At 50.3% G+C, this 27,730-nt stretch overlaps 1 protein-coding gene across 4 annotated transcripts in view; it reads left to right on the top strand.

Moving 5' to 3' along the window:
• AHNAK (AHNAK nucleoprotein) overlaps nucleotides 1–19,279 on the top strand; it is a 107,329-nt gene extending 88,050 nt beyond the window's left edge. For 2 of the 4 annotated variants that reach the window (XM_081241496.1, XM_081241498.1), the window contains one exon: nucleotides 1,814–2,134. In XM_081241496.1, coding sequence (XP_081097622.1) covers nucleotides 1,814–1,821 — 8 coding nt within the window. In that variant the 3' untranslated portion in view covers nucleotides 1,822–2,134. Of the gene's footprint in view, nucleotides 1–1,813; nucleotides 2,135–6,812; nucleotides 6,878–19,046 lie in introns of those variants that run through there. The other 2 variants (XM_081241495.1, XM_081241497.1) reach the window with 2 other exon arrangements.
• Nucleotides 19,280–27,730: the final 8,451 nt, after the last annotated feature.

Genomic DNA, 27,730 nt, shown 5'->3' with positions numbered 1-27,730 from the left:
ACCCGTTCATTTTAATCGTTCCGTGTTGTAAATTCTCTGAGAATGAGGCACTGAGTATTGGCTATAGCGGTCAATGTTGTGAGCCAAGCTGGAACGCCAACTCTGCTCCCCTTAAACGCTGAGGCTCTCAGGAAGTTAATTTCTCAAAGCCCTTGTTTCCTTGTCTGTACAAAGGGGACAGTGGTATTTACCTTATAGTCTCATTGTGAAGGTAAAATGAGGTCCTACGTCAGAAGTGCTCAGCTCATTGTCAGCCCCATAGCAAGTGCTCAGAAAAGGGTGGTGTAGAAATGTCAGGGCTTTCCCTTTATTGACGCCCAATTCCTTCCAACCCTCTTCTTCTTATTATTATTATTATTTAAAATTTGTTGGCTGCGCCGCGCCAGCATGTGCAATCTTAGTTCCCCAACCAGGGATCAAATCTGCGCTCCCTGCATTGGAAGGTCGGAGTCTTAACCACTGGGCCACCAGGGAAGTCCCCCGACCCTCTTAAAAACACTTAGCACTTTGCTCCTCTAAACGTTCAACACATGTTTGGAAAAAAAAAAAAAAAAAAAAGTTATGCTCATGATTTCTCCAGAAAGTGGAGATGCAGAAGGAAGGGGTCAGAATCTCAGTGCTTCAGTGAGGGAGAGGGGAGGGAGGTCATTTTCAAGTAGATCGGTCAGCGAGAGGGTATTATTTGTGTAGATCTTCAAAAATGGGTAGGATTTAGTCCCAGAGAGAGGACCAGGAAGGTCATTCTAAGTTGGGGGAGGGGGAGGAGGTGGGACCTAGAGGAGGTGGGGGTTGGGGAATGGTGAGCCCGCCATTTTGGTTGGCACCTAAGATTTATGTTGGGACTTGTGGAAGATCAAGTTGGCTCCAGATGAGGTCCCACCAAAAAATCTGGACATTTTCTATAGGACCTGGAGTTGTGGAACATTGTTTATTTTTTTTTGCGGTACGCAGGCCTCTCACTGCTGTGGCCTCTCCCGTTGCGGAGCACAGACTCCAGACACGCAGGCTCAGTGGCCATGGCTCATGGGCCCAGCCGCTCCGCGGCACGTGGGATCCTCCCAAACCGGGGCACAAACCACGTGTCTCCTGCATCGGCAGGCGGACTCTCAACCACTGCGCCACCAGGGAAGCCCTCGTGGAACATTTTTGAGTAGGGAGGTGTACGAGGAAGCCCGGACGTGCACACCCACATGGGAGGTGAAATCGACTCGGTCAGGAGGCCAGTGAGGAGAGAAACCTGCGGGTCCAGGTGGAGATGAGTTGGGTGCACCTCAGGGTGGAGGTGGTGGGATGGAAGAAAGGTGCAGGTAGATGGGGAAGCGGGTGAAGGACTCCTCAAATCTGGGAGCCACTCTTCTGAGTTCACGAAGCAGGGAGAAAGTCAGTTTGGAGCTGATGATGAAAGGGATTCCTTGGTGGCTAAGACCAGAGGGCGTGCATCTCACCCCGCCCCGGTTCCTCACCTCCCTCGGCCTGCTATTGGCACATTCTCAAGAACACACTGTCCTCTCCTGGCCTCAGACTTGCACAGGACACCCGAAGGACAGACACTGGCTTTCTACAAGCTTCCTTTCCACCCTTGCCACACGGGAACCCACAGAGGGAGGCGTGTCAAGACCCAAACAGATCCCACAGCGGAATCGTTTCCAAATAGACCCCTCCCCAAAGTAAGAGTTTGTTGAGGTGCTCTTCCAAGGGGTGGGGGGACCTTTTTTATTCAGCCTGTGAAAAGTTAACGAAAGGCCTCCCGATTTTATGGAGAGACGCAAACAGTGTTTTGAATAAAAATCCCTTTGTTATTGTTGTTTTACAGAGCTGTAGCCGTGGCCAGGAAGAAATCCGCCCCCTCTGAGGGTTGTTTTTGTGACTGTTCTTGGGAGCATTGTTCTAAAAATGGGAAATTACATATCACTGTGCCAAAGGAAACAAACACCTGCAGTTAAAGGAATACCTTCCACGAGGTGGCTTTTAGAGTCCCAGCCAGCTCTGGGCGAAGGGCTGCTGCACCAGTTCTTTTGGGTGCGTTTCTTCACTTCTAAGGGAATCGGGTTTGTAACCAGAGTGGGCTTTGGCAACGATGGCGCTCGGGTGATGGTCCTTCAATTATTCACTCAGTAAACATCTATCAAGCATCTGTGCTGGGTCAGTCTTGGTGGTTTTTACTACTTCCTTCCCTGGCGTTGTTAAAATTACTGGGAGCGTTGGCTACAGGCAGCGACTTTCTGACACTATTTTTCAGAGTCAGTATTTGACTTCTGCCCCCAGATGATGAGGAGCCAGAGAGAACATCAACTTCTTCTCTCCTTCCTCTCCTTTCTTTCTTCCCTCCCTCTCTCCCTCCTTCCTCTTCCTTAGTCTACAGAAGTAAAACCGCTATTTTCAACATGTCAGTCAATACACTTCTTTAGGCAAAGGATTTTTCTTTTCTTTTCTTCTTCTTCTTTTTTTTCTTTTTTTGGCCATGCTGCGCAGCAGGCGGGATCTTAAGTTTCCCCACCAGGGATGGAACCCGTACCCCCTGCAGTCTAACCACTGGACAGTGAGGGAATTCCCAGGCAAAGCATTTTTCAAAGTTTCCGGTCACTGGGGTACAGTCTGAAATTCTTGCCTATGGTGTAAGATATCGAAAGATAAATTTTTGGTTATCTGGTTAATATTTAACATTTTCAGCATCAATATAATTGCAACATAATCAGGTCTTGAAATTTATTGATCGTGAAATGAATACATTTCAGATGGATTTGTGGTTTCAAAGAATCCAGTTTCATAAGCTGATCTCATCTCTATGAGAAACAAGAATGAAGAAGGGAGCAATGGGAAACAATGAGCTTCTAACTTTGGGGACTGCGTTGACTTTGGTTAGAACTTCCTGCCCATGAAGTGCTTGCCTTCCTCCAATGGGTTGGCCAGAGAGTGACGGAAGATCTTTGGGAGTCAGGGGTATCTCCCTGGGACCACTTGGTTATTGACGTGGTCCCACCGGGAAGTAGATGGAATAAAAAGGCTCTCCAGTCCCGTAATGTACTTAATCTACTGTCTTAGTTTCCAGATAGGTCTTAACTTAGCCACTAGAGGAAGAGCCTAGGAGCTGAGTCTTGAAGGAATCTTAAGGTTGCCAGATTCAGCAGATGATAATACAAGATGTCAGGTTAAATTTGAATTTTTTTTTAGGTTTTTGAAAAAATATATATTTATTTGACTGCACTGGGTCTTAGTTGTGGCATGAGGGATCTTTAGTTGTGGGATGTGGAATCTAGTTCCCTGACCAGGGATCGAACCCAGGACCCCTGCTTGGGAGATCAGAGTTTTAACTGTTGGACCACAGGGAAGTCCCTAAATTTGAATTTTAGATAAATAATGAATTTTTTTTTTTTTTTTTTTTTTTTTTAGTATAGCCATGTCCCAAACATTGCATAGGGCACGGAGGATGGAGCTTGGGTCTTCAAGTGACTTTGGGAAGAGGAGACATTATAGTCTGTGGAGGTGGGAACAGCATGGGTTTGTTGCCTGTTTAAATATTAATGTGTGTGCCTCATGGTCATGCAGGGAAGTGTCACCCAAGGAAGGAGGTCTGCCGGCCAGGAAGATGGTCTGTTCTGGGCTGGTGGCATCAGGAGATTGACCCTTTGCTCTCCCTTCTCTGGGCTGGCAGGAGACAGATGAGAAGTGGGTCCTGGTTGTCCCTAGATAGCACTGCCCGGGTCTGCCTTGTGGTTCTGTGGCATCAGGACCTGCCTGAGGGACACATTGAGAAGGGCTCCATGTCCCTAAGGCAGCTGCACACTAACTGAGCATCCACACCGAGAGCTTCAGTGAGAAGCACGTTGGTGGATTAATCAATCAGAGGCTAGTGGACCAGCTGGCGTATCCTCCCCTGTGGACGAGCGTCAGGAAGGTCAGGAAGTGAGCACAGACTTAGAACCAGTAAGCGTTCTTCCATTGCTTTTTCTCCCCGCTCAGGACCTCTGTGCCTCCCTCGCACTGCTGTCCATCCCCTCCTGTTTGGCACAGGTTATCAGGTTAGATTTCCATGTCCTACACGACACCCAGATTCTGGTCCTGCCCCCCAGATGACTCCCTCATCACCTTGCTGGAGTGTAGGGTGTGGCTGCATTCTTTTCTCCTAGTTAGAGACAATCTCTTGGTTCATCCCCATAGATAGCTCACCCCATATACCATATGTGAATTTACCAGCCTAACCTGGAGGGCAATCTTTTTTTTTTTTTAACATCTTTGTTGGAGTATAATTGCTTTACAATGGTGTGTTAGTTTCTGCTTTATAACAAAGTGAATCAGTTATACATATACATATATCCCCATATCCCCTCTCTCTTGCGTCTCCCTCCCACTCTCCCCATTCCACATCTCTAGGTGGTCACAAAGCACCGAGCTGATCTCCCTGTGCTGTGCGGCTGCTTCCCACTAGCTGTCTATTTTACATTTGGTAGCGTATATATGTCCATGCCACTCTCTCACTTCATCCCAGCTTACCCTTCACCCTCCCTGTGTCCTCAAGTCCATTCTCGATGTCTGCGTCTTTATTCCTGTCCTGCCTCTAGGTTCTTCAGACCTTTTTTTTTTATATTCCATATATATGTGTTAGCATATGGTATTGGTTTTTCTCTTTCTGACTTACTTCACTCTGTATGACAGTCTCTAGGTCCATCCACCTCATTACAAATAACTCAATTTTGTTTCTTTTTATGGCCGAGTAATATTACATTGTATATATGTGCCACATCTTCTTTATCCATTCATCTGTTGATGGACACTTAGGTTGCTTCCATGTCCTGGCTATTGTAAGTAGAGCTGCAATGAACACTGTGGTACATGACTCTTTTTGCATTATGGTTTTCTCAGGGTATATGCCCAGTAGTGGGATTGCTGGATCGTATGGTAGTTCTACTATTAGTTTTTTAAGGAACCACCATACTGTTCTCCATAGTGGCTGTATCAATTTACATTCCCACCAACAGTGCAAGAGTGTTCCCTTTTCTCCACACCCTCTCCAGCATTTATTGTTTGTAGATTTTTTTATAATGGCCATTCTGACTGGTGTGAGATGATACCTCATTGTAGTTTTGATTTGCATTTCCTGGAGGGCAATCTTATTTCCAAACCTTGTCCACTGCTGTACCCCCAGCGTAGGTGGGGGAAGCAGCAGGATTTGAGTCCAGAGCACCGGGGAGGACCAGGCTCTCAGGAGGGCCTCCTGGACCAGGCGAAGAATCTGGAATTTATCCTGTAGGAGCCTGTTAGCAAAGGGAAATGAAGGTTGCAGATGGAATTAAGGTTGCTAATCAGCTGATGCTGAGATGAAGAGATCATCTTGGATTACTGGGGTGGGCCCAGTGCAGTCACAAGGGTCCTTCCGCATGGGAGAAGGAGGCAGAAGAGGAGGCTGCACTGCTGACTTTGAAGGTGAGAGAAGGGGCCACGAGCCAATGAATGAAGGTTGCCTCTAGAAACTGAAAAAACAAGAAAACAGACTCTCCCTTAGAACCTCCAGAAGGAACACAGGCTGCCAACACTTTGATTTTTAGTTCAGTGAAATCATTTTGAATTTCTGAGCTCCAGATCTGTAAGATAATAAATGTGAATTTTTTAAAAAAGCCATTAAGTTTGTGGTGATTTGTTATAGGAGACATAGGAAACTAGGTTAGAGAACTATTTGCAATACTCCAGGCCACAGATGGTAAAGACCTGCTACTGGAATCAGAGTAAGGAGAAGGGGACACATTCAAGGTAAATTGAGAAGAGACGGACTCAGAGACCAATGGACGCATAGGGTCAGAGGTCAAGAGATCCTTCCTCTGGCCCCAGTGCCCTGAGGCCTGGCCCTCATCTTATCTCTCCCAAGGAGTCCCTGACCAGCATCTCCATCCTGTCCCAGAGCTGAAGGACTATCTACATGTGTCACCAGGGCCATAAGAGGGAATTTTAAAGGACTCTCTGTAGCTACATGTCTTGCAGTCACACAGGATGCTTGGGTGCTGCAGGCACATAACTTTAGATATTTTAGGAGTTATCTAGGCTACTGTCATAGGCTAGGAATCCATTCACTTGATGGGGGACAAATCTGAGTTCCAAATGCCTGGTTTATCCATTCTGCTGCGACCGTGCATGCTAAGCTGAATCTATTTTCAGATTTATTTATATTTGCATGTATTATAGCGTTATAATTTTGGTTTTCTCACAGAAATCCGTTGGGTGGCTAACTCCTAATGATTCATGCTCACATGGTTTCCACGTGCCCGCTGGTGTGTTCCATAAGTGCCTGGGAGGAACGTTCCCTAATTACACGTTGCAGAAGGCATTGTTTATGTGGCCCCTTCCTCATCAATCAAGGTTTTTTTTATCATTTGTCTGAAGCCATTCTGAACAGCAATCACCCTACGGTGAATTACTACCCACAAATCCCCTGGCATTTGCAAACAGCACGCTGGCATTAGCCATAAACTAGACATCATTTTATCCATATCATCTTCATAAAGTTGGTAAGGGCTGGTTTCACTTCCTCTTCCTGCCTTGTGAATCATTTATAGATTTTTCTGCCTGGCTAACATTAATCCTCTCACATGTTGAGGGTGTAAAACTGCAGCTTTCCTACTGATCCATCAATTTAGGCATTGACATAGCAAGGGCAAGTCTTTGGATTTTGCAACGTGGTGGCAATGTTTGGTAATGACCACTCCTCTTTAGCTTTTTTTTTTTTTTTAACATCTTTATTGGAGTATAATTGCTTTACAATGTTGTGTTAGTTTCTGCTGTATAACAAAGTGAATCAGCTATATGCATACATATATCTTTAGCTTTCTTCAAGAGTAAACGTTCCGGGCTTCCCTGGTGGCACAGTGGTTAAGAATCTGCCTGCCAATGCAGGGGACACGGGTTCGAGCCCTGGTCCCGGAAGATCCCACATGCCACGGAGCAACTAAGCCCGTGTGCCACAACTACTGAGCCTGCACTCTACAGCCCTCGAGCCACAACTACTGAGCCTGCGTGCCCCAACTACTGAAGTCCGCGTGCCTAGAGCCCGTGCTCTGCAACAAGAGAGGCCACTTCAATGAGAAGCCCGCACACCGCAACGAAGAGTAGCCCCTGCTCGCCGCAACTAGAGAAAGCCTACGTACAGCAACGGAGACCCAGTGCAGCCAAAAATAAACAAAGAAAAATAAATACATTTATTTTTTAAAAAAAGGGTAAATGTCCCTTTGGTGGCAAAGTAATATACTTTTCAAAGATCAATTTCACCCAGATTCACGGTTTCATTGACAACGTGATCAAGAAAAAATGTGGGGCTTCCCTGGTAGCGCAGTGGTTGAGAGTTCGCCTGCCGATGCAGGGGACACAGGTTCGTGCCCTGGTCCAGGAAGATCCCACCTGCCGCGGAGCGGCTGGGCCTGTGAGCCATGGCCGCTGAGCCTGCGCGTCCAGAGCCTGTGCTCCGCAACGGGAGAGGCCACGACAGTGAGAGGCCCGCGTACCACAAAAAAAAAAAAAAAGAAAAAATGTGATCTTTCCCCTGGGCTCCTCAGAGGTATGAATGCTAAAAAATGCTAAAAGTAATATAGTGCTAAAAATACATTTCTTGTTTTTAATCTTTTTTTTTGGCTTTATTGAGATGCATTCTACATTTTTTTCTTTACACACTTTGTGCATAATACTTCTCAAATGCAGGAAGCTTATATTCATACATTGGCTTCCTTGTGTTTTAGAGTTTGGCAGATTCACAGTGAAAAAGGCTGATTATATAATTATATATTTATATGATCCAGGGCTGGACACGCTTTTTCTCCTCCTCCTCCTTCTTCAAATGTACAAATCATTCTTAGCTTGAGGTCTGTTCAAAAATAAGCCATGGCTTTAGTGTGGCCTGCCAGGCGTAGTTTGCAGACTCGTGCTATATAACGTAGGCCAGGAAAAAAAAAAAAAAAAGACAAAAAAGAACCCAGTGACGTACCTTCATTTCTCTAATCTCCTTTTGCTTTCTGGCAACATGCGTCGCACAGATACGTGCTAGTTCCGTGGCTGTGATCGGTTCATCTTGCCTTCTGCTCTTTTCAAACGAAATGTACATTTCTGTCTCCCTTGAGGTGGAGACTCCCTTTTATCCGCAGATACCTGTTGTATTTGCCCTAGGTAAATATTTCCCCAGTTGTGACTAGGTAATTAAAATTCTCACCCTTTTATGACCCTGGATCTTTATCTGTTTGGACAACACTCATCTAGGGGGATGGCTCAGAGGAGCCCCGGGGACTCCGCAGTGAGGAAGTGGGGGAGGAGGGGGAGGCAGGAGGCGCCCCACCCTCTACCAAGAATCTTCTGGAATTGCCAATCCCCCTGACCTGCTCTGGAATGTTTACAGTCACAGGCCCTCTTTTGCGGCACACAATGAGGGAGGGGTGCAATGGCTTTACAAACGGTTTGTGTGTGTGTGTCTGCACAAGCATGCACACACGTGTGTGTTTGGGGCAGGGTGGGTGGACATTTCTCATCGGTATCACTTCAGTTATTAGCTCAGGAAATTCCTGCGTCTGGGATCCTACTCTCTGTAGGGCAGGGGTTGGGGCCTGGGCTCTGGAATCCGGGTTGTGTGAGGAATAAATAAGAAATTGCAAAAAATGCCTGCCAGCGAGTAAGCGATCAATAAAAGAAATTGTTAGGTTACTTGAGACTTTTAAAATGGGGTGGATGGAGGTCAAAGGTCAGCTCCACCAGCGCCCCGTGGTCCTCTGTACCTCTGGGGCCATCGTTGTGGATTCCGTTGGACTCGCCCTTGGAACTGTTTGGGAATGGGATTATTACTAATTCCAAAAGCGTTGACACATCACTGGCAGGGTTCAGCGGGCAGCAACTTTGTGTGACTGCCCTTGCTTTTCCTCAGAGTTCTGATGAAAAACCCCCTGAAAAATCAAATTAAAGCAATCAAAGATGATAAAAGATCCCTAGAGAGGAACTGTGTTTCATCATCTGTCCCGCGGAGTGAGCCGGGCTGGGTGGAGCCGCAGGGCTCAGAAGCTCCAGGGCCGGACCAGCGCGTCCGCTCCTGGACACCTTGGTCGACACTGCCCCCCAGTGGTCTCGGCGGCACCGGCCGCTGAGGGCGGGGGAGGCGCGTCCCCGTGGGACCACGTTGCTTCTTGGAAAAATCCGGACGGAAGAGGTGTCTCTCTCTCTTCAGACCTCTCCTTGCGTGCTCTCTGCTTATGCCCTCTCCATTCCCACTTCCCTGTGCGCGTCCTCCACTTTCATTCAATTGCTGGGGATGGTGTGGCCTGGACAGGGACCATTTGCCACAGGGACAGGGGATGTTTGGGGGATATTTATATCCACATGGGACCCATCTTTAGGACGAGTTCTAGCCTTTGCCCATTTCGCTCTAGGGCGAATCCCCCGCTCCCCCGCACCAGGAGGCATGTGGGATCTTAGTTCCCCCTAAGGGGATGGAACTAAGGGATGGGACCCACACCCCCTTCATTGGAAGCGCAGAGTCTTAACCACCGGACCTCCAGGGAAGTCCCTAGGGGGAATTTTTACAGCAATCATCAATAGTTTTTGTTTGTTTGTTTGTTTGTTTGTTTGTGGTACGCGGGCCTCTCACTGTTGTGGCCTCTCCCGTTGCGGAGCACAGGCTCCGGACGCGCAGGCTCAGCGGCCATGGCTCACGGGCCCAGCCGCTCCACGGCATGTGGGATCTTCCCGGACCGGGGCACGAACCCATGTCGCCTGCATTGGCAGGCGGACTCTCAACCACTGCGCCACCAGGGAAGCCCCATCAATAGTTTTTGAGCAGCTTATGCTCTGTGGCCTGTGTCAAGGCCCTGAAGTAGGGAGGGGCTTGGTGGCTTGGTTCTTAAAAAAACTAAAGGCCAGAGGGGTGGACTGCAGAGATGGAGTGAGCAGTGGGAAGGAGGGTGGGAGATGAGAGGGTGGGTGATGAGCCCGTTCTGCATTTGGAGGTTATGAGAAGAGTGCTGGGAAGCTTTGAAGGGCTTTACTTGGTTGGGGTGGGGGAAGTGGCCCAGGAAGGGGGTTTTCATTTGATAAAAACTACTTTGGCCTCAGTGTGGAGTGTGGACTGCAGGGGCGCTAGAGTGTGAGCTGGGAGCCAGTTAGGAGGCTTCCCTGCCCCCGGTTGTGCGGCAGAGGAATGGGTAGTGTGGCCCAGGGTGGCTCTGTGGACATGGAGACAGTTCCCAGAGGTGCTTTGGAGGTAACCTGCTTGGCTGGACGTGGCAGTGCTGGAGAGGGAAGGGCCGGGGATGCCCCTTGGACTTCAGGCGAGAGCAACTGGGCGGCTAGGGATAGAATTTACAGAGATTGGAAAGAGATGGGGTGGGGTGGGGGGCAATCAGACTTCTGTTGGACAAGAGGAGTTTGAGATGTTGGGTAGATGGTAGGATATAAGGGGAAGAGGTCTGGGCTGTTTTGGTGGCAGGTGATAGAAACCTGGAGGTAAAGTTCTTTCTTTCCTTTTTTAGTTTTATTTTCGCTGCACCACACAGCTTGCAGGATCTCAGTTCCCCAACAGGGGTTGAACCTGGGCCCTGTCAGTGAAAGCCCAGAATCCTAACCACTAGGCCACAAGGGAACTCCCTTTAGAAGGTTCTGAATTTTCTCCTGGGGCCCAAGGGCAGGGCTCAGTGGGGCCTCAAGAAGGGCAGGGGTTGGGCTTCCCTGGTGGTGCAGTGGTTGAGAGTCCGCCTGCCGATGCAGGGGACACGGGTTCGTGCCCCGGTCCGGGAGGATCCCACATGCTGCGGAGCGGCTGGGCCCGTGAGCCATGGCCGCTGAGCCTGCGCGTCCGGAGCCTGTGCTCCACAACGGGAGAGGCTGCAACAGTGAGAGGCCCGCGTACCGCAAACAAACAACAACAACAAAAAAAGAAGAGCAGGGGCTCAGGAAGAAGCCCAGGCAGCCTCCCCTCTTCCCTCTTGCTTCACCCTCTGCCTGCAATGCTCTGTCCGCCTCCCCCCACCTCGTTGAATTCCGCCCATCCCTGCTCAGACCCTGAGCAGCGGGACTCCCGGGCTGGCCTGTCCATGCTGCTCTTGGTCACATCACTCCCTGTATTTCTTTTAGGCTTTTATCAGAGTTCTCTCTATCTGTCTATTTGTTTCCTTGTTGATTTGCAGGGCGCTGACCATCTTCCCTGCTAGATTGCCAGCTCCTTGAGAGGAGAGGCCACTGTTTTCTTCACTCTGCTCTACTTGGGCCTCAGTGTGGTTCTGGCGCTGAGCAAGGGCTTCATGCATATTTGTTGGGTTATGAAATCTGCTCCCGGGTTCCTCAGAACGCCCAGCACCACTATGAACACATGGAAAGTGCTGGTAAACACCCAGGGATTGATTTCACGCCTGAAGACTCCTTCGCCACAAGACAAAAAGGGGGTGGCGTGAAAGTTGCCTGGGAGGGGACTCAGGGAACGGCGGGAGACGGGGGCAGGTCAGAGAGGGGCTTCAGGGTCGAACAAGAGCACCATCGCCAGTGGATGGCAGTCATTAGGTGCTGACCAGCCTGGTCCCGACCCACCCACCCCCCAGACTCCTCTTCTGGGCAGAGACTGACGTGAATGGACAGTTTGACACGTAGGCCTCTGCAATTTCAGCCTGGAAATAGGATGTCCTAACAATGATGACTGATAAAGGATCTAGAAAATGCATGAGTAGAGGGTTTTTGCTTTAAAAAATAGTTTGACAAATAATTTCGTGTAGCAAATATGAAGTGAGTGAAACAGCCTGCCTTCTCTGGGGATGCCCCTCAGAGGCTATTGCTCCTTGAAATTAGCCCCAAGGACACTGTATTCCTAATCAAGGAATCGAATCTGTTCCTCCCTCCAGCCTTTGTTTCCTAAGTTTCTTAGGAATCTGATCCTTCTGTAGGTGGAGGGCGTCAGTCGTGTGCTGGGTGTGATTTGCAGGACTGTCACAGGGCCACTCAGCCCCTCATAGCACCCTACTGCTCTGTCAAAATGCTTGAAAAGTCCACCATTTATCTTTTTTTTTTTTTTTTCCTGAGGTATGCAGGCCTCTCACTGTTGTGGCCTCTCCCGTTGTGGAGCACAGGCTCCGGACGCGCAGGCTCAGCGGCCGTGGCTCACGGGCCCAGCTGCTCCGCGGCATGTGGGATCTTCCCGGACTGGGGCACGAACCCGTGTCCCCTGCATCGGCAGGCGGACTCCCAACCACTGCGCCACCAGGGAAGCCCCACCATTTATCTTTGGGAGACAGAACTCTCTGGAAAGCTCCATCTTTGTCTGCAGGCATGCCTGGGTAGCATAATCACCTGAAATATTTCTTTTACCACCCAAGAGTGGGATCCCAAAGGATCTGGAAGAAACAGAACACTTACTTCCATTATTAAATGGGTGTTAGAGAGGTCAGCCTCAGGTCAGCTGCCACCCTGTCTAACCTCTCCCCACCTTCCCCTGTAGGTCAAGTTTGAGCAAGGCCCTGGGAACGATTCCAGGCCAGCTCTCTGCCCATGGCAGGGAGTATGTGCTAGAAGCTGGTCTGGCCACCTGTGGACCGGAAGTGAGACAGGGCCTGGGCCCCTTGGGGATGTGTTTCCATGGCCACTGCTTTTTTTTTGCTCTAAACGTACCCCAGGAGCAGCACACCTTCTCACTCTAGCAGGTGAATAAAAAAGAGATGGGGACACAGAGATGTGATGTTTGTACTTTATTGCAGGGAGCCAGACGGCGCTGGTGGGGATGGAGTGAAGGAAACATCCGGGGAGTGGCAGGGGCCTCGGCAGGTGGAGATCTTCAGCTTCTAAATCCTAAGCACACTGTGGGCTTTTGATTATTTTGTCCTAAAGCAAACAAACAAAAAACCCAATACAATAGTGAATGAACGTCAAAGTCAGACCCAGAAACTTCAATGTCACCTAAGAGGTTCGGTGTTTCTGGGAGGAGCTAAGCTTAGACTATTTCTCAGAAGCTTCTTTATTTTTATTTTCTTATTTTATTTATTAATTTTTTAAACTTTTTGGCCGCACGGCATGCAGGATCTTAATTCCCTGACCAGGGATCGAACCCACACCCCCTGCAGTGAAAACGCCTTAACCACTTAACCACTGGGCCGCCAGGGAAGTCCCTCAGAAGCTTCTTTAGAAAAGGTAAGATGGGGCTTCCCTGGCGGCGCAGTGGTTGAGAATCTGCCTGCTAATGCAGGGGACACGGGTTCGAGCCCTAGTCTGGGAAGATCCCACATGCCGCAGAGCAACTAGGCCTGTGAGCTGCAACTACTGAGCCTGCACGTCTGGAGCCTGGGCTCCACAACAAGAGAGGCTGCGATAGTGAGAGGCCCGTGCACTGCGATGAAGAGTGGCCCCTGCTTGCCACAACTAGGGAAAGCCCTCACACAGAAACGAAGACACAACACAGCAAAAAAAAAAAAAAAAAAAAAGTAAGATGGCTGTGTCTGCTCCCTGGGGACATTTGCACTATGACTCTCCTCTCTGGATTACAAAAGGGTTCCCAAAGGGAGTTGACACTGCACCTGAGGGATGTGGGAAATCCTCCATTGGGCAGTGGGAGAGGAGGGAGCCGTGTACCGTGAGCTTTATCATGCTGTCCTTGGCCTTCTGGGGGAGATGTCCACCAGCATCTTCAACTGGGCCCCTGCATCTTTCATGTCTTCCTCAGGGCTGAAGGGTTCAAGGGCAGCCTCATAGCTGGAAAGCGTGCCCATGAAGAGGCTTTCAACGACATGTAGAAAGTTCAGGCAGACCTCTGTAGATGCTGGAGCACAGAAAAGAGAGAGCACGTGTATCCAGGCCCTTGTCTACACTGGCCAGCTTCCTGCCTGGGCCTGGCCCAGATGCACATAGCTGGGCCTGTCAGCAAGAAATAGCAGCCCTTTCATCGACGGCCTTGAATGTGAGACCTGGTGGCACTCCAAGCAGTTGGCTCTTTGACGCCATGTGGATGCCTTCTGGGTTGCGGCCAGCTTTTCCTGGCTCGCCTGAGCCTCCCTTGTACTGCCTGGGTTGTGGTGGGCAAGGTGCTACTGGCTCTTTCTGATAGAGTTCTAGGCAGGCACTGAGCATAGAAGCTGCTGATCCGATTTGTTTGGTGTGCGTGCGGGGGCTGAGAAGAGGCCGTCGAGGGTTTTGGCTCCCACATGCCTCTTACCGATGGTTAGTGATGGTCTGAGCCACACGTGACAAAGTCAGGCTCTGGCAGGAAGAGGCACTGGTACCAGCCAAGCATGAGCCCCCGAGCCTGGCCCAGAAGAGGAATCCACTGTGGGCTCCAGGCCTTGTGGGCTCATCCACACACAGACATACCTCTGCGTCTATTCCTGGCCCTGCCATGTTCCCTTCACCAGAGTTCTCCCTACCCCGCCTCCGGTGGTGCTCCTTTTTAGGTCCCTGCCCCCAGGAATGTGGGGAGAGTCACCATCCCCTACTCCCTGCTTGCCCATCTTCCTACTGAGTCTCAAATCCCCGTCCTTGAATTTGCTGCCCGGTGGCAAACTCCCCTGCCTGGGCTCCAGGGCCCCACTCAAAGTGGCCACTCCAAGTCAGACCCTCTCCAGAACTTAGATCCCTGCTTTGCAACTTACTATGCCATCAGCCAAGTTACTTTATCTTTCTTTAGCTCAGTTTTCTCATCTGTAAAATGGGGATAACGTCCCCACTTCATAGGGTTGCGGTGAACGGGGTTCAGCACGGTGATGGGCACATTGTAAGGGCTAAATAAATGTTAGACCTTATTATTGGTATTATCATATGTGCACACACAGGAACATACCAACGCATCCCAGCCCCACCTCCTAACATACTTCAGTCCTGTCTTGCTGAGCCACCCCGCTCTGTACCTGGCATTGAGATCTTCTAATTAACATACGTTTCAGTCCAAATGATGTTATTTCCCCTTTAAAATAGACATCTCTGCACCACAGTTGTTCCCACTGCCTCTTGGTCTTGGTTTCCTAACTAACTCCCCTGCCTCGCCAAGGTCATAAAACGTACCTCCATGGTTGTCAGGAAACTTTGAAAGTGAACTAACGGGAATTTGTTTAAAATTTTTGGTTGTAGAAGGAGTAGAAGAGGCTGACACAGAGTGAAAAACAGTTCAGTAACCCAGCTCCCAAGAGACCAGGGGGTTTCTGGGGGGTGTGTGATTCACCCCCCACCCCATTCCTTTCCTCTTAGTGACAGCTGCAACTCTTCAGAGACTCCTAACCCTTTTCTTGCAGAGGACAGAAAATGTTTAGAAATCTCCATTCTGAGTTGGCAGTTTCCCAAAGGGAAGAGCCCTTTCTAGAATATTCCTCTCTGTGCAGAATGGGAGACCTTGCCTTGGGTTGGGTTTCTTTGGAACCCATGAGGCTCCTTCCAGCCCCTTTGGCTGCCAGAGTGGTGTGTTGACCCCAAATCCGGAGGCAGCATCCAGGTCTCTTGGCATCTCGGGGTCTGTCCAGGCCTGGGCTTTGAGAAGCTTGTTTGTTACTCTCATTCCGCTGGTCATTGCATCTAGGTGGGATATTCTCCATCCCTCCCTCCAGTCTGTTCCATTCCCTGCACTTCTGAGGTTGTTGGATATGGAAGATGGGGTCCTTTTCAGGTTTCCCCACAGCCTCGGGGCTCTCCCCAAGTTCCCAAGATGAGCTTGCTCGCTAGACCCAGCTTCCTGGCTGGGAGTCAGCTTTCCCAGCCTCTCCCGGCAGCTAAACAGAGGGCACGGACAGCCGTCCCCTCTCTCGAGAAGAACTGGGAGAGTTCTTGAGCTCGGCTTGGGGCGGAGGGCTCTGGACACTCACCAGGGCTGCAGAAGAGAGTCAGGGAGACCAGGGTGAGGGCAATGGCGAGCTTCATGGTGGGAGGGAGGCTGGTGAGGGAGGCTCCGTCCCTGTCTCTGGATCTGGTGGTCTTGTGGGAGATGTGCCCATCCGGGTATCTTCTTATATGTTCCTGGAGCGGGTAGGGCAGGGCGAGGGCTCCACTAATGGGACCACACTGTTTACATGGGCATCAGCTCAGTGGAAAAAGTAAACATTCTCCTTTCTCAACCCGGTTTCTGTCCCCATGGAAACTGAGCTCACACAATAGGCCACTTGGGAGGGGGGAACCCAGGGTCCAGTGTGGAGGAAGCAAGGGTTCCCAAGTCAGAGGGTCTGGAGAGCTGGCCGCCTGTGCCACTCTCTTTGAACCTGAGCACCGGGCAGTCCAGATCGACAGATAGAAGCAATTGTAGAGCCCACCTGGACACATCACCCTGGGAGAAACTGAGGCTTAAGGCCCCATAGCAGTGGCAGCAACAGGACTAGGACTCGGGACTCCTGATACTTCAATGGGCTCCTCTCCAAGGAAATGGCTGGACCTTAAGCTTCCAGGGTCCCACGGTCCAGAGCATCTCATGGTCAGACTTGGGGGGGAACCTGGACTGAAGCATGTTGACAGGTGAAGGAGTTCTCCAGAAGGCCCCTGAAACCCAAGCCCCAGGTCAGGCTGGAGGACGCACTGCACCAGCTGGGTCTGGAGTCCTGCCCTCCTGAAGGCAAATCTACGGGCACTTTGGGCCTTATTGCACTTGACCTCTTAATGGCCTTGGCCCGTTTCCTTCTTGAACTGTTCTCCCACCTGCACTCCCACGACTCAGTCCTTTCCTGTTTTCCTCCCTGACCGACCTTCTTGTTCTTTAGACGTTGATTCTTCACTGACCGAGCTTACGTACTGGTGGTTCCAGGCTGTGGCCGTGGCCCCTTCTGGCCTCCTGATGCTATGTGAGAGGCTGCCTGCTTCTCTCTCCAGTATTCGTGCCTTAGAACACAGGCCTGCCCGGGTCAAAGTCACCTCGTAAACGGCCTCTGCCTCCTAGCTCGTCCTCCTTGGCCATCCTGGGAAAGGCCACAAGAATGATCTTTCTAAAGCCTGCTGATCACATCCTCCTCCTTCTTTTTTTTTTTTTTTTTTTTTGTGGTACACGGGCCTCTCACTGCTGTGGCCTCTCCCGTTGCGGAGCACAGGCTCCGGACGCGCAGGCGCAGCGGCCATGGCTCACGGGCCCAGCCACTCCGCGGCATGTGGGATCTTCCCGGACTGGGGCTCGAACCCGTGTCCCCTGCATCGGCAGGCGGACTCTCAACCACTGCACCACCAGGGAAGCCCTCCTCCTCTTTTTTTTTTTTTTTTTGCGGTATGTGGGCCTCTCACTGTTGTGGCCTCTCCCACTGCGGAGCACAGGCTCCGGACACGCAGGCTCAACGGCCATGGCTCACGGGCCAAGCCGCTCCGCGGCATGTGGGATCTTCCCAGACCGGGGCACGAACCCGTGTCCCCTGCATCGGCAGGCGGACTCTCAACCACTGCGCCACCAGGGAAGCCCCTCCTCCTCTTTTTTGAAACCCTTTTAAAGCCTCCTTGGGCGGATGGGATAAAATTCAAGTGTGATTTATTACAAGGCCCTTGTCCACTGGCCTTTGCTACCACTTGAGCCGTATTCCTCTGCTCCCCTGCTTGGGAATTTAACCCTATCTTAGTATTTGCCGATTTGGGAAAATGCCTCGTTTTTCTTCATGCCTTTTTACCTTTGTACAAGCTGTGCCTCGTGCCTGGAACACACATCTGCCTTGTCTCCTCCAAATCCTATCTGTACTTCAAGATTCAATCAAATGTTCATTCATTCATTCATTCATTCATTCATTCAATAAGTGCTGACCACCTGCTAGGAGTTTCAGGCACTGTGCTAGGAGTTAGGCGTTGGCTTAGACATGGAGCAGCCCTGCTCTGGAGCCCCTTCAAGATGAAATTGCCGCTGGGCTTCGAGGAGTGAGGTCAGCAGAGAGCAGCCAGTGACCAGTCCTGGGGGTCTGCCCAGTCCCGGGCGGTCTGCCGCAGCTGCAGGGAGCTCCTTGCTCAAGGTCACACCCTCCCCGGGGCGCTCGTACCTGGTGACCAAGCAAGAAGGGTGCTTCTGCGCCGTGCGGGGCAGCTCTAGCAGGTGGTCCTTTTACTCCAGTGCGCTGTGCCTGGCTGGCCAAGTCTTTGTCGGGCCTGCGTGGCCTGCAGGCCGGTTTTCCCCTCTGCCCAGCCCAGATTCCGCCCATTTCCCTTCACAGTGTTTTTTTTTTTTTTTTTTTTTTTGCGGTAAGCAGGCCTCCCACTGTTGTGGCCTCTCCCGTTGCGGAGCACAGGCTCCGGATGCGCAGGCTCAGCGGCCATGGCTCACGGGTCCAGCCGCTCCGCGGCATGTGGGATCCTCCCAGACCGGGGCACGAACCCATGTCCTCTGCATTGGCAGGCGGACTCTCAACCACTGCGCCACCAGGGAAGCCCTTCTTCACAGTTATTGATCCCTAGGAATAATCTTGTACCCCAGACTCCGACTCAGCATCTGCTGTCAGGACAGCATCGACCCACAACAGGGAGGCAGGAATGAACCAGGCGGGCCCAGGTCCCTGCTGCCGTGGAACTTCACTCTGGTGGGGAGACAGCAAGCAGACGGTGAGACAAATGAAACACTCGCAGGTGTGCTAAGCGCTAGGGGAGAACGAAGCGGGGACCCTATGGTGGAAAAGGAGAGAGAGACTACTTAGTGGGGGGATGGGGTGGTCCTCTCTGAGCAGGTGACTCGGTGCCAAGATCTACAGGGGAGGGGCCTGGGCAGAGGGGGGTGCCCAGCACTGAGGCCCTCAGGTGGGAAGGACCTGGGCTTGTCCGGAGCACTGAGGGGCATTGTGCCTGGAGTGGGGAGTGGGGGCCAGATCCCGAAGGGCCTCCAGTTAACTTCTTTATGCTCTGGAAGGGGTTTCCTTGTTCACTGCCTTAAAAAAAAATTGTGTTAAAATGCACATAACATAAAATTTACTTTCTGAGCCGTTCTTAAGTGTCCTGCTCAGTGGTATGAAATACTTTCACACTGATGGGCACCCATCACCACCATCCACCCCCATAACTCTTTTCATCTTGTAAAACTGGAACTCTGTACCCACTAAACACCAACTCCCCACCCTGCTTCCTTCAGCCCCTGGCAACCACTGTTCTACTGTCCATCTCCATGATTTTTTTTTTTTTTTTTTTTTTGCGGTACACAGGCCTCTCACCGCTGTGGCCTCTCCCGTTGCGGAGCACAGTCTCCGGACGTGCAGGCTCAGCGGCCATGACTCACGGGCCCAGCCGCTCTGCGCCATGTGGGATCTTCCCGGACCGGGGCACAAACCCGTGTCCCCTGCATCGGCAGACGGACTCTCAACCACTGCGCCACCAGGGAAGCCCCATCTCCATCATTTTGACAAGTCTAAGTACCTTATAAAAGTGGAATCATGCCATAATTGTCTTTTTGTGACTGGCTTATTTCACTCAGCGTAATGTCCTCAAGGTTCACCCATGTAGCATGTTGCAGAATTCTTTCCTCTTTGAGGCAGAATAAGATTCCATTTTATGTCTAGATCACATTTTTCTTATCCATTCATCTGTCGATAGACACTAGGGTTGTGTCTGCATTTTAGCTATCGTGAATAATGCTGCTGTGAACAGGGGTGTACAGTCTGGAAGGTGTTGATAGGGGGTGATGGGGTCTGATTTCCCTTTTGATGAGATGTCTCTGACTACTGCTCTGAGGGGAAAGGATGGGGTGGGGTGGGAGTGACTGAGCGGCTCAGCAGAAGGGATAGTGGGTTTGGACCAGCTGACGGCAGTAGGGTGAGGATGTGAGAGACCCAGGGACAGGCTTGACGTTGGATAGAATAAGACCGGTTGGGGAGGGAAGCATCAGGCTGGGGCAGCCAGGGGCCTGGGGTGCTACTTCCTGACCTAGAAAAGACTTGGGAGGAATAGGAGGGGGGTGGGATCCGAGCGAAGCGTTCTTCAACCTGCGGTGCCTGTCAGCTGTTGCTCTCGCTGTCAGCCTCTACGTCCCTCTGTTTTGTGCTTTAACTTTGCAATTCTTTACTTGTTCTAACCTCTTACATAATGTTTGCTAAACAGGAATCCGTGTGGCATTAGTCAATGAATGTGAGAGTTGGAGGCTCAGAGCTGCCTTAACACGGTTAAAAGCACAGGTTCTGGGCTTCCCTGGTGGCGCAGTGGTTGAGAGTCCGCCTGCCGATGCAGGGGACACGGGTTTGTGCCCCGGTCTGGGAAGATCCCACATGCCGCAGAGCGGCTAGGCCCGTGAGCCATGGCCACTGAGCCTGCGCGTCCGGAGCCTGTGCTCCGCAAGGGGAGAGGCCACAACAGTGAGAGGCCCGCGTACCGCAAAAAAAAAAAAAAAAAAAAAAGCACAGGTTCTGAAGTTGCCATCGTGTGGACTCATGGAGTATATTACTGTGTAGCTGAAAGATCAGGAGAGGAAGGTCTTCTGAACTGATCATGAGACGATCTCTGAGGCAACCTGCAAAGGGGGAAAACAAACAAACAAACAAACAGACAAACAGGGGACTTCCCTGGTGGCTCAGTGGTTAAGAATCCGCCTGCCAGTGCAGGGGATACAAGTTGAAGTCCTGGTCCGAGAAGATCGCAGCTACGCCCGTGTGCCACAACTACTGAGCCCACGTGCCACAGCTACTGACGCCCGTGCACCTAGAGCCCATGCTCCACAACAAGAGAAACCACCGCAATGAGAAGCCCTCGCACCTCAACAAAGAGTAGCCCTCCCTCGCCGCAAATAGAGAAAGCCTGCGCACAGCAACGAAGACCCAACACAGCCAAAAATAAAATAAACAAATAAATAAATTTATCAAAAAGCAGACAAAAACAAAGTGGAACGGAGTAAACAACAGAATATAAGAGCAAAAGAATCCACATATGTAATTGCTTGTCTATGCAGAAGACATCTCTGGAAGTGGATGGTGCTGGCTGTTTCCACAAGGTGCGTGGAGGGGACCCAGAGGAGACTTCACTGTAAGCACTTTGGTGCCCTTTGAATCAGGAATTATATAAAAATATTATCAATAAAAAAGGAAGAATAGGTCTGACACTTGCCACAACATGGATGAACCTTGAGGACACAGAGCTAAGTGAGATAAGCCAGTTACAGAAAGACACATGCTGTGTGAGTCCACTTATATGAGGTACTGAGGGTAGTCGGATTCATAGAGAGAGAGAGAAGAATGCTGGGTGCCAGGGGCTGGGGGAAGGGGACAGACAGCTATTTTTGTTTAATGGGGACAGAGCCTCAGTTTGGGATGATAAAAAGTCCTGGAGGTGGACGGTGGTGATGATTGCACAACGATGTGAATGTGCTTGATTCTACTGAACTATATACACTTACAAATGGTTGAGATAGTAAATTTCATGTTGTATGTGTTTTGCCATAATTAAAAAATAATAATAATAAAAAAAAGGGAGAGAACAGCTCAGAGAATGAGCCTGTCTGAGTTGAATCCCAGGCGCATCGCTTACCAGTTGTACTATCTTGGGCAAAGTACTTCACTCCTCTCTGCCTCGATTTCCTTGTCTGTATTATGAGCATAATAATATTATCTATTGCATCTGGCCATGAGGATTAAATCTGGGTGATGCACGTTAAGGAGTGCCTGACATGGAGAAAGGCACTGAATGTTGGCGAGTATCCTACTGGCGTGTCTCCACTTTGAAGGCAAAAGAGAAGTCCTTTCAATTTTGAGTTTCCTGGGCTTCCCTGGTGGCACAGTGGTTAGGAATCCACCTGCCAATGAAGGGGACATGGGTTCGAGCCCTTGTCCGGGAAGATCCCACATGACGCGGAGCAGCAAAGCCCGTGCGCCACAACTACTGAGCCTGCGCTCTAGAGCCCACGAGCCACAGCTACTGAGCCTGCACACCACAACTACTGAAGCCCGCGCGCCTAGCTCTGCAACAAGAGAAGCCACCGCAATGAGAAGCCCGCACACTGCAATGAAGAGTAGCCCCTGCTCGCCATAGCCAGAGAAAGCCCGGGTGTAGCAACGAAGACCCAATGCAGCCAAAAATAAATAAAATAAAATAAAGAAAGAAATAAAAGAAAAAAAAAGAAAATGCATGGTATTAAAAAAATTTTTTTTGAGTTTCCTTGTTCAAATGCACACACGTGACTCTGGGGGATGCAGAGGATCTTGGGTAAACTGTGCTGCTTTCACGCTGGGCCTGGGCCCCCAGGATGAGGGTTTCCTTTGTTCCTACTACACTGCTGTGTCCGTGACATACACCTGTGGGCTTAGCTGACTCCCACGTTCCTGACCTGACCCCAGGGCAGGGCTTGATAGGCAAGGTTACATGAACAAAGAGTAGTTCTGAGGTCCCCCGGTAGGTAAGAGGCTTAGTCCCCTCTTATCCTCATCCTTGAGCCACAGAACTAGGTTGTCTCCATGAAGCCTCCCCCAAACTGGCTGTCAGACAGGGATGGCCTTCTGGGCACATGGCCTGTCTCCTTAGTGACACCGCCCAGGGGCTGTGCAGAGAAGGGCCCTATGAGTGTCATCAAGACAGTTCATCAGGTCAAAAACCTTCAGCCTTCATGAAAAACCTTGGTCTAATCCCTCCAGAGCGGTCTGTGTGCTGTTCTCCAGGGCTGTGTCGTGCGGAATCGTGAATGTACTGTTCTGGCTCCTGTTCCTCTCTCTGGATACTCCATTCCTGGTTCCAAGTGTCGCAAGACGGGCTCTTCCATCCTGGCCCTTGGTGGGATGGTGGGGAGGGGCATTTCTCTCCCCAGCCCTGGAGTCTGCAGAGCAGCTGCTTCTCTGCCTTGTCCTGTGGGCAGTTAGGCAAAAAGGGTCAGTCAAGGCTCAGAGCCCAGAGCTTCTTAGACCCTAACAACTTCTCCTCAAACCGTAAACACCCCCGCACTGCGAATTCCAGGCCAGAACCTGCAGCTCACCGTAGCCCATGGTGAGAGCTGGGAGCCACCGATTCTGGCCACATGTGGGCAGTCACCTGGTCACTGTGCAAAGACAAACTGTCTGCAGGAAGACAAGACTCTTGGTTATTAGCACCATGGGTGTGGCAGTGAGTTGGCACAGTTCCTGCTGGGTCCCCCTAGTAAAAGCTGTACCCTGTGTTGCCTGGGTCTGGCTCTGGATCTTCAGGGAGAGGGCCTGGCCGCAGCTAGGGAAGTGGCCAAGGAGCCTGCCCTGGGTGCAACCTTCCCTGGGCTCCAGCTCGGAGGGTGAGAGCACCTTGTGCTTGGCTCCAGCGTCCGCTGGGGCCCGAGGGTGGGAGGGACCCAGGGGATCTGGAAACCCTGCTTGGGGATCTGGATTTTACGGTATGCCGATCCCTCTCCCCTGCATGCGGCATGTGTGTGTGTGTGTGCACACGTGGCTGCCAGGTTGGTGAGCTCTGTTCAATGCCCCTTGGGGAGCCTGCCCAGGTCCCCACTTAGAGGTCCTGTAGGGATGGTGGTGGGAAAGCCTGGGCCAGAAGCAGCCCATGGAAGGTATTGACTGAGACCTGTTGTTCGCCCCTGGGCTTGGTGCTTGGTGTAGACTCTGAGCCAGAAGCTGGGGTGCAGCCTGGGCTGGCATCTGGCCTATTGCAAGTCCCAGCCTGGCCCAGAAAACAGGTTGGAGGCTGTGGGAGGGCCATGCTGATCCTATCTATCTGGCTGGGCCAGCAGACTGTGGCTGGTCAGGCCATAGGCTCATGGGGTCAGCTCATGGGGCAAGCTGTAAGTGTTTAGCCTCCTCCCTCCACCCTGGGCTTCTGGCTCCATGCCCGTTCAGGAAACAGCCCCTGAGCAGAGCAGAATTTCCCTTGTGGGTTTGCTGCATTCTTTTCTGCCTCAGTGGCTCCTGGGGATGGCCCCTGCTTTGACCCAGTCCTACCAGGAGGGGTCTGGCAACTTCTGGACATTTCAGCCAGAATGAACGAAACTCCACTGGCCATGATGCCTAGGGCCTGTGAGCTTTCAGAAGACCTAAAAAATTGTCATGTATCTGTTGGATTCCAGGTATAAAAAGAAAATCAAAATTGTAATTAATGAATATTTATCTAGGTAACATTATTTCCACTAGCTTACTGAGACTATCTTCATCTGTGATATACTTATATGTGGATGCAGTAATGTTTAAGTTGTATGAACGCAATGCATAACCTATTCTTAGGATCAGAATTATTAAATTTATACAAGCCTCTTTCAAAAGTTTATGGCCAAAATTATATTTATTGTGGGAAGCATATATATTTGAATGTGTTTGATATGATATGGGACAGAAACATCAAAACTAATAGAGCCTCCCAATATCTGCAGCTGTGGCCATAGCAGAACACAGCCACCATCCAAACAGGCAGGGAGGGACCAGAGAGAAGAAATACCCCAGCTTCTCTCTTGTCCTGTCCTCTGATCTATAGCCAGAGCCTTCCATTGGCCTAACTAACTGGCATCAGCCAGCAAGGAAGCCCCGGTTTTGTGGCCCTTAGAGGTCAGCCTCCAGGGACATGGAGTAGATCATAGAAAGGTGGAGAATGAATGGGGGGAGGGGGTGAGTGTCAAATATAAGAAAACCAGCCTTGGGACTTCTCTGGGGGACCAGTGGTTAAGAATCCATGCTTCCAATGTGGGGGGCTTAGGTTCGATCACTGGTCAGGTAACTAAGATCCTGCATGCCACGCGGCATGGCAAAAAAAAAAAGAAAAAAGAAAAAAAGAAAAACCAGCCCATAATAGTATCATTCTACATACGCAGCTCTGGATCTCTCTTTTTCCACTTAATATATGTCTTGGATATCTTTCAAAACCTTGGCACTTACAGATTTTGATTTTTTTCATGCTGCAGAATATGCATTTGCAGGATGTAATAGAATTTAATTTACCAGTACCTTTTTGATGGACACTTGTATTGTTTCCAGTTTTCCTGCCATTATAAAGCACTCGGCAACTACATACCTCTTTCTGCCCAACGCCTGGATTTCGATGGGCTTCTCTCTGCACCGGTACTGACTTTCTCTGCGGAGTGGTTGTTGGTGGTGAATGACAGGGCTGGGGAGGTGGGAGTGGGAGGGCGTCGGGGTGGGTGGGGAATGGGGGATCTGATTTGTGCAGAGATCTTGATCACCTTCCCAGGGGCAAGTTGTCCCTCAACCCGCAGAAGAGGGCAGTAGCCAGCCGAGACGCTCACGTGGGCTGCCGAGCAGCATCCTGTGAGCGCGTTACCCACCCATCAGTTGCGGGTTGTACCCAGGTATAAAGAGACCTGGCTTTTGCTGTTTCTGGAGTTCCAGGGAGGGGTGGGCTGCGGCAGGCTTCAACCCGCTTAGGATCTGAGCCTTTTCTTGGCTCCCCAGCCAGGCAGGCTCCTGGAGCTGAAACTTGGGGGCTGGGAGGGTGGAGCCGGGCTGGGAGCTGGGGAATGGGGCGTTCCTGAGACTGGGGGCCTAGCAGAACCAGCAGGTTCTTGGCTCTGGGGGAAGCTCCCTCCAAGGGTGGGGACAATAAAGGTGATGGAAGGTCCTGTTCTGCAGGGTGGAAACTGGTTTCCCCTCCATTTTACTGGCAGCTCTGGAGATTTGGACAGCAGATTTGCTGACAGCATGTGACACGATTCACTTCCTGACCTTTCCCAGGGAGTTCGTGCACTTGATTGCTGAATTCTGCAGACTCTTTGTTCTGCAGTGAGTCACCAGGTCCTGCCCTCCACGTCTGTCCTGCCCTGAGCTTCTGCCCACTGTGGACTTGGCAGGTCACTGCCGAGGTCCCTCTGCCCAGCGCGCAACGGCCCTACCCTCAGCCGTCAGGGGGGACATAAGCCCACGTGGTCAGCAGACGGGGGTCAGGGCCCAGCTCTGCTGCTGGCCGGCCGAGAGGCTCTGCAGGGCTGCGGTGGTCCCACACGCACAGGGAAGGGGAGAGAAGACCACCACGGGCTCCTTCAGGCTCGTAGTCTGAGACGCAGCGATGTCTCACCCAGAGGAGCCTGGTGAGTCCCTGACCTGCGTCCTCCACCCACAGCCTACACTGTCCCCTCTGGGACCCACATCACTTTCCGTCCATCAGGGTGACGCAGCGTCCTCAAACACAGGTGTTCACGAAACGAACTAGAACTTTATTTATCATCTATCTCTATTGTTATAACTAAAATAGTTACAGTTTATATTTAGATATTTTATATGTAGTGTGTTTTATCACATATACATATAAATATACATAATACATATAATAATAATATATAATATTTATATGATAACGAAAATAACGAAAATAAAATGTAATTTCAGTCTCAAGCCTTCACTCTGCTAAGGGGGTGGAAATTTAGTCTCAGCCCCTTTGGGGCTTCTCCTGTCCAGAGCTGTGCTTAACTTCCAAGGGGGCTTGTTCAGAACCAAGGCTTTGGTGGAGTTTGTGTGGTGAAAGCGTCTGGTGCTTGAGGTCACCTGTCACCAGCTCATCTTGTTGCTGGCCATCAGCCTGTGCAGGCCTCCAGTTCACTGGCTTTCTCTGCCACCTCGGGGCCACTCCTGGGTGCACAGAATCCCACTGCTGCTCCCACGTGGTGCGGGGCTGGGAGATTCTGCTGTGACACCACCTCAGATGTTATCACATATCCATTTCTTCTTTGGGGGGTTCTGCTCTCTGCTCTCAGATTCTTCATATGCATCTGAGGACTTTGCCATCTCACTAAGGCTTGGTCTCTCCGGTGGCTTACCTGCTGGATTTGATAACCAGAGAGGATCCGTTTTTAACGCCTCCCTACTCTAGACAACAAAACTTATTCTCATTAATAACTGTGAAATGAAATGAAGAAAAGAAATGAAACACAGAAAAGAAATGCAGACAGTGATCACTGATTTATTTATCTGTCAAGATCATTTTCTTTTATTGAAATATACACACCCTGCAGGCAAATATAAATATCAGAGCACACAAATATTCACACTTTAAAACACAGCTATTCAGCACTACTTACAATAGCCAAGCAACCTAAGTGTCCATCAACAGATGAATGGATAAAGAAGATGTGGTACATATACACAACAGAATATTACTTAGCCATAAAAAAGAATGAAACAATGCCATTTGTAGCAACATGGACTAACCTAGAGATTATCATACTAAGTGGAGAAAGTCAGAAAGAGACAGACAAATACCATAGGATATCACTTACATGTGGAATCTAAAATATGACACAAATGAACTTATTTATGAAACAGAAACAGACTCACAGACATAGAAAACAAACTTATGGGGACTGCCCTTGTGGTCCAGTGGTAAAGAATCCACTTTCCAATGCAGGGGACACAGGTTCGATCCCTGGTCGGGGAACTAAGATCCCACATGCTGAGGGGCAACTAAACCCACACGCCACAACTACTGAGCCTGCACGCCTCAAGTAGAGAGCCCGCGTGCTGCAAACCACAGAGCCCACGTGCCACAATTACAGAGAGGAAAACCCGCATGCCACAACTAGAGAGAAGCCCCCGCGCCACAAAGATCCCGCATGCTGCAACAAAGATCCCGCGTACCACAACTAAGACCAGATACACCCCCCCAAAAAAAGAAAACAAACGTATGGTTACCAAAGGGAAAAGGGGGTGGGGGAGGGATAAATTAGGAGTTTGGAATTAGCAGATACAAAGTACTATATATAAAATAGATAAACAACAAGGCCCTACTGTATAACCCAGGGAACTACATTCAATATCCTGTGATAAACCATAATGGAAAAGAATATGAAAAAGAATATATATATGTATATATCTGAATCACTTTGCTGTACACCAAAAACTAACACAACATTGTAAATCAATTATACTCTAATAAAAAAAAACCCACAAAAAAACAAAAGCACAGCTATTTATTCAATAGTTTGTATATCTACCTAATG

This window comes from Mesoplodon bidens, assembly GCF_964165515.1.
Source record: "Mesoplodon bidens genome assembly, chromosome: 7".
NCBI classification, from domain to species: Eukaryota; Metazoa; Chordata; class Mammalia; order Artiodactyla; family Ziphiidae; genus Mesoplodon; species Mesoplodon bidens.
Note: the sequence above shows the minus strand (reverse complement) of the source record. Positions and strands in the feature narration are given on the sequence as shown.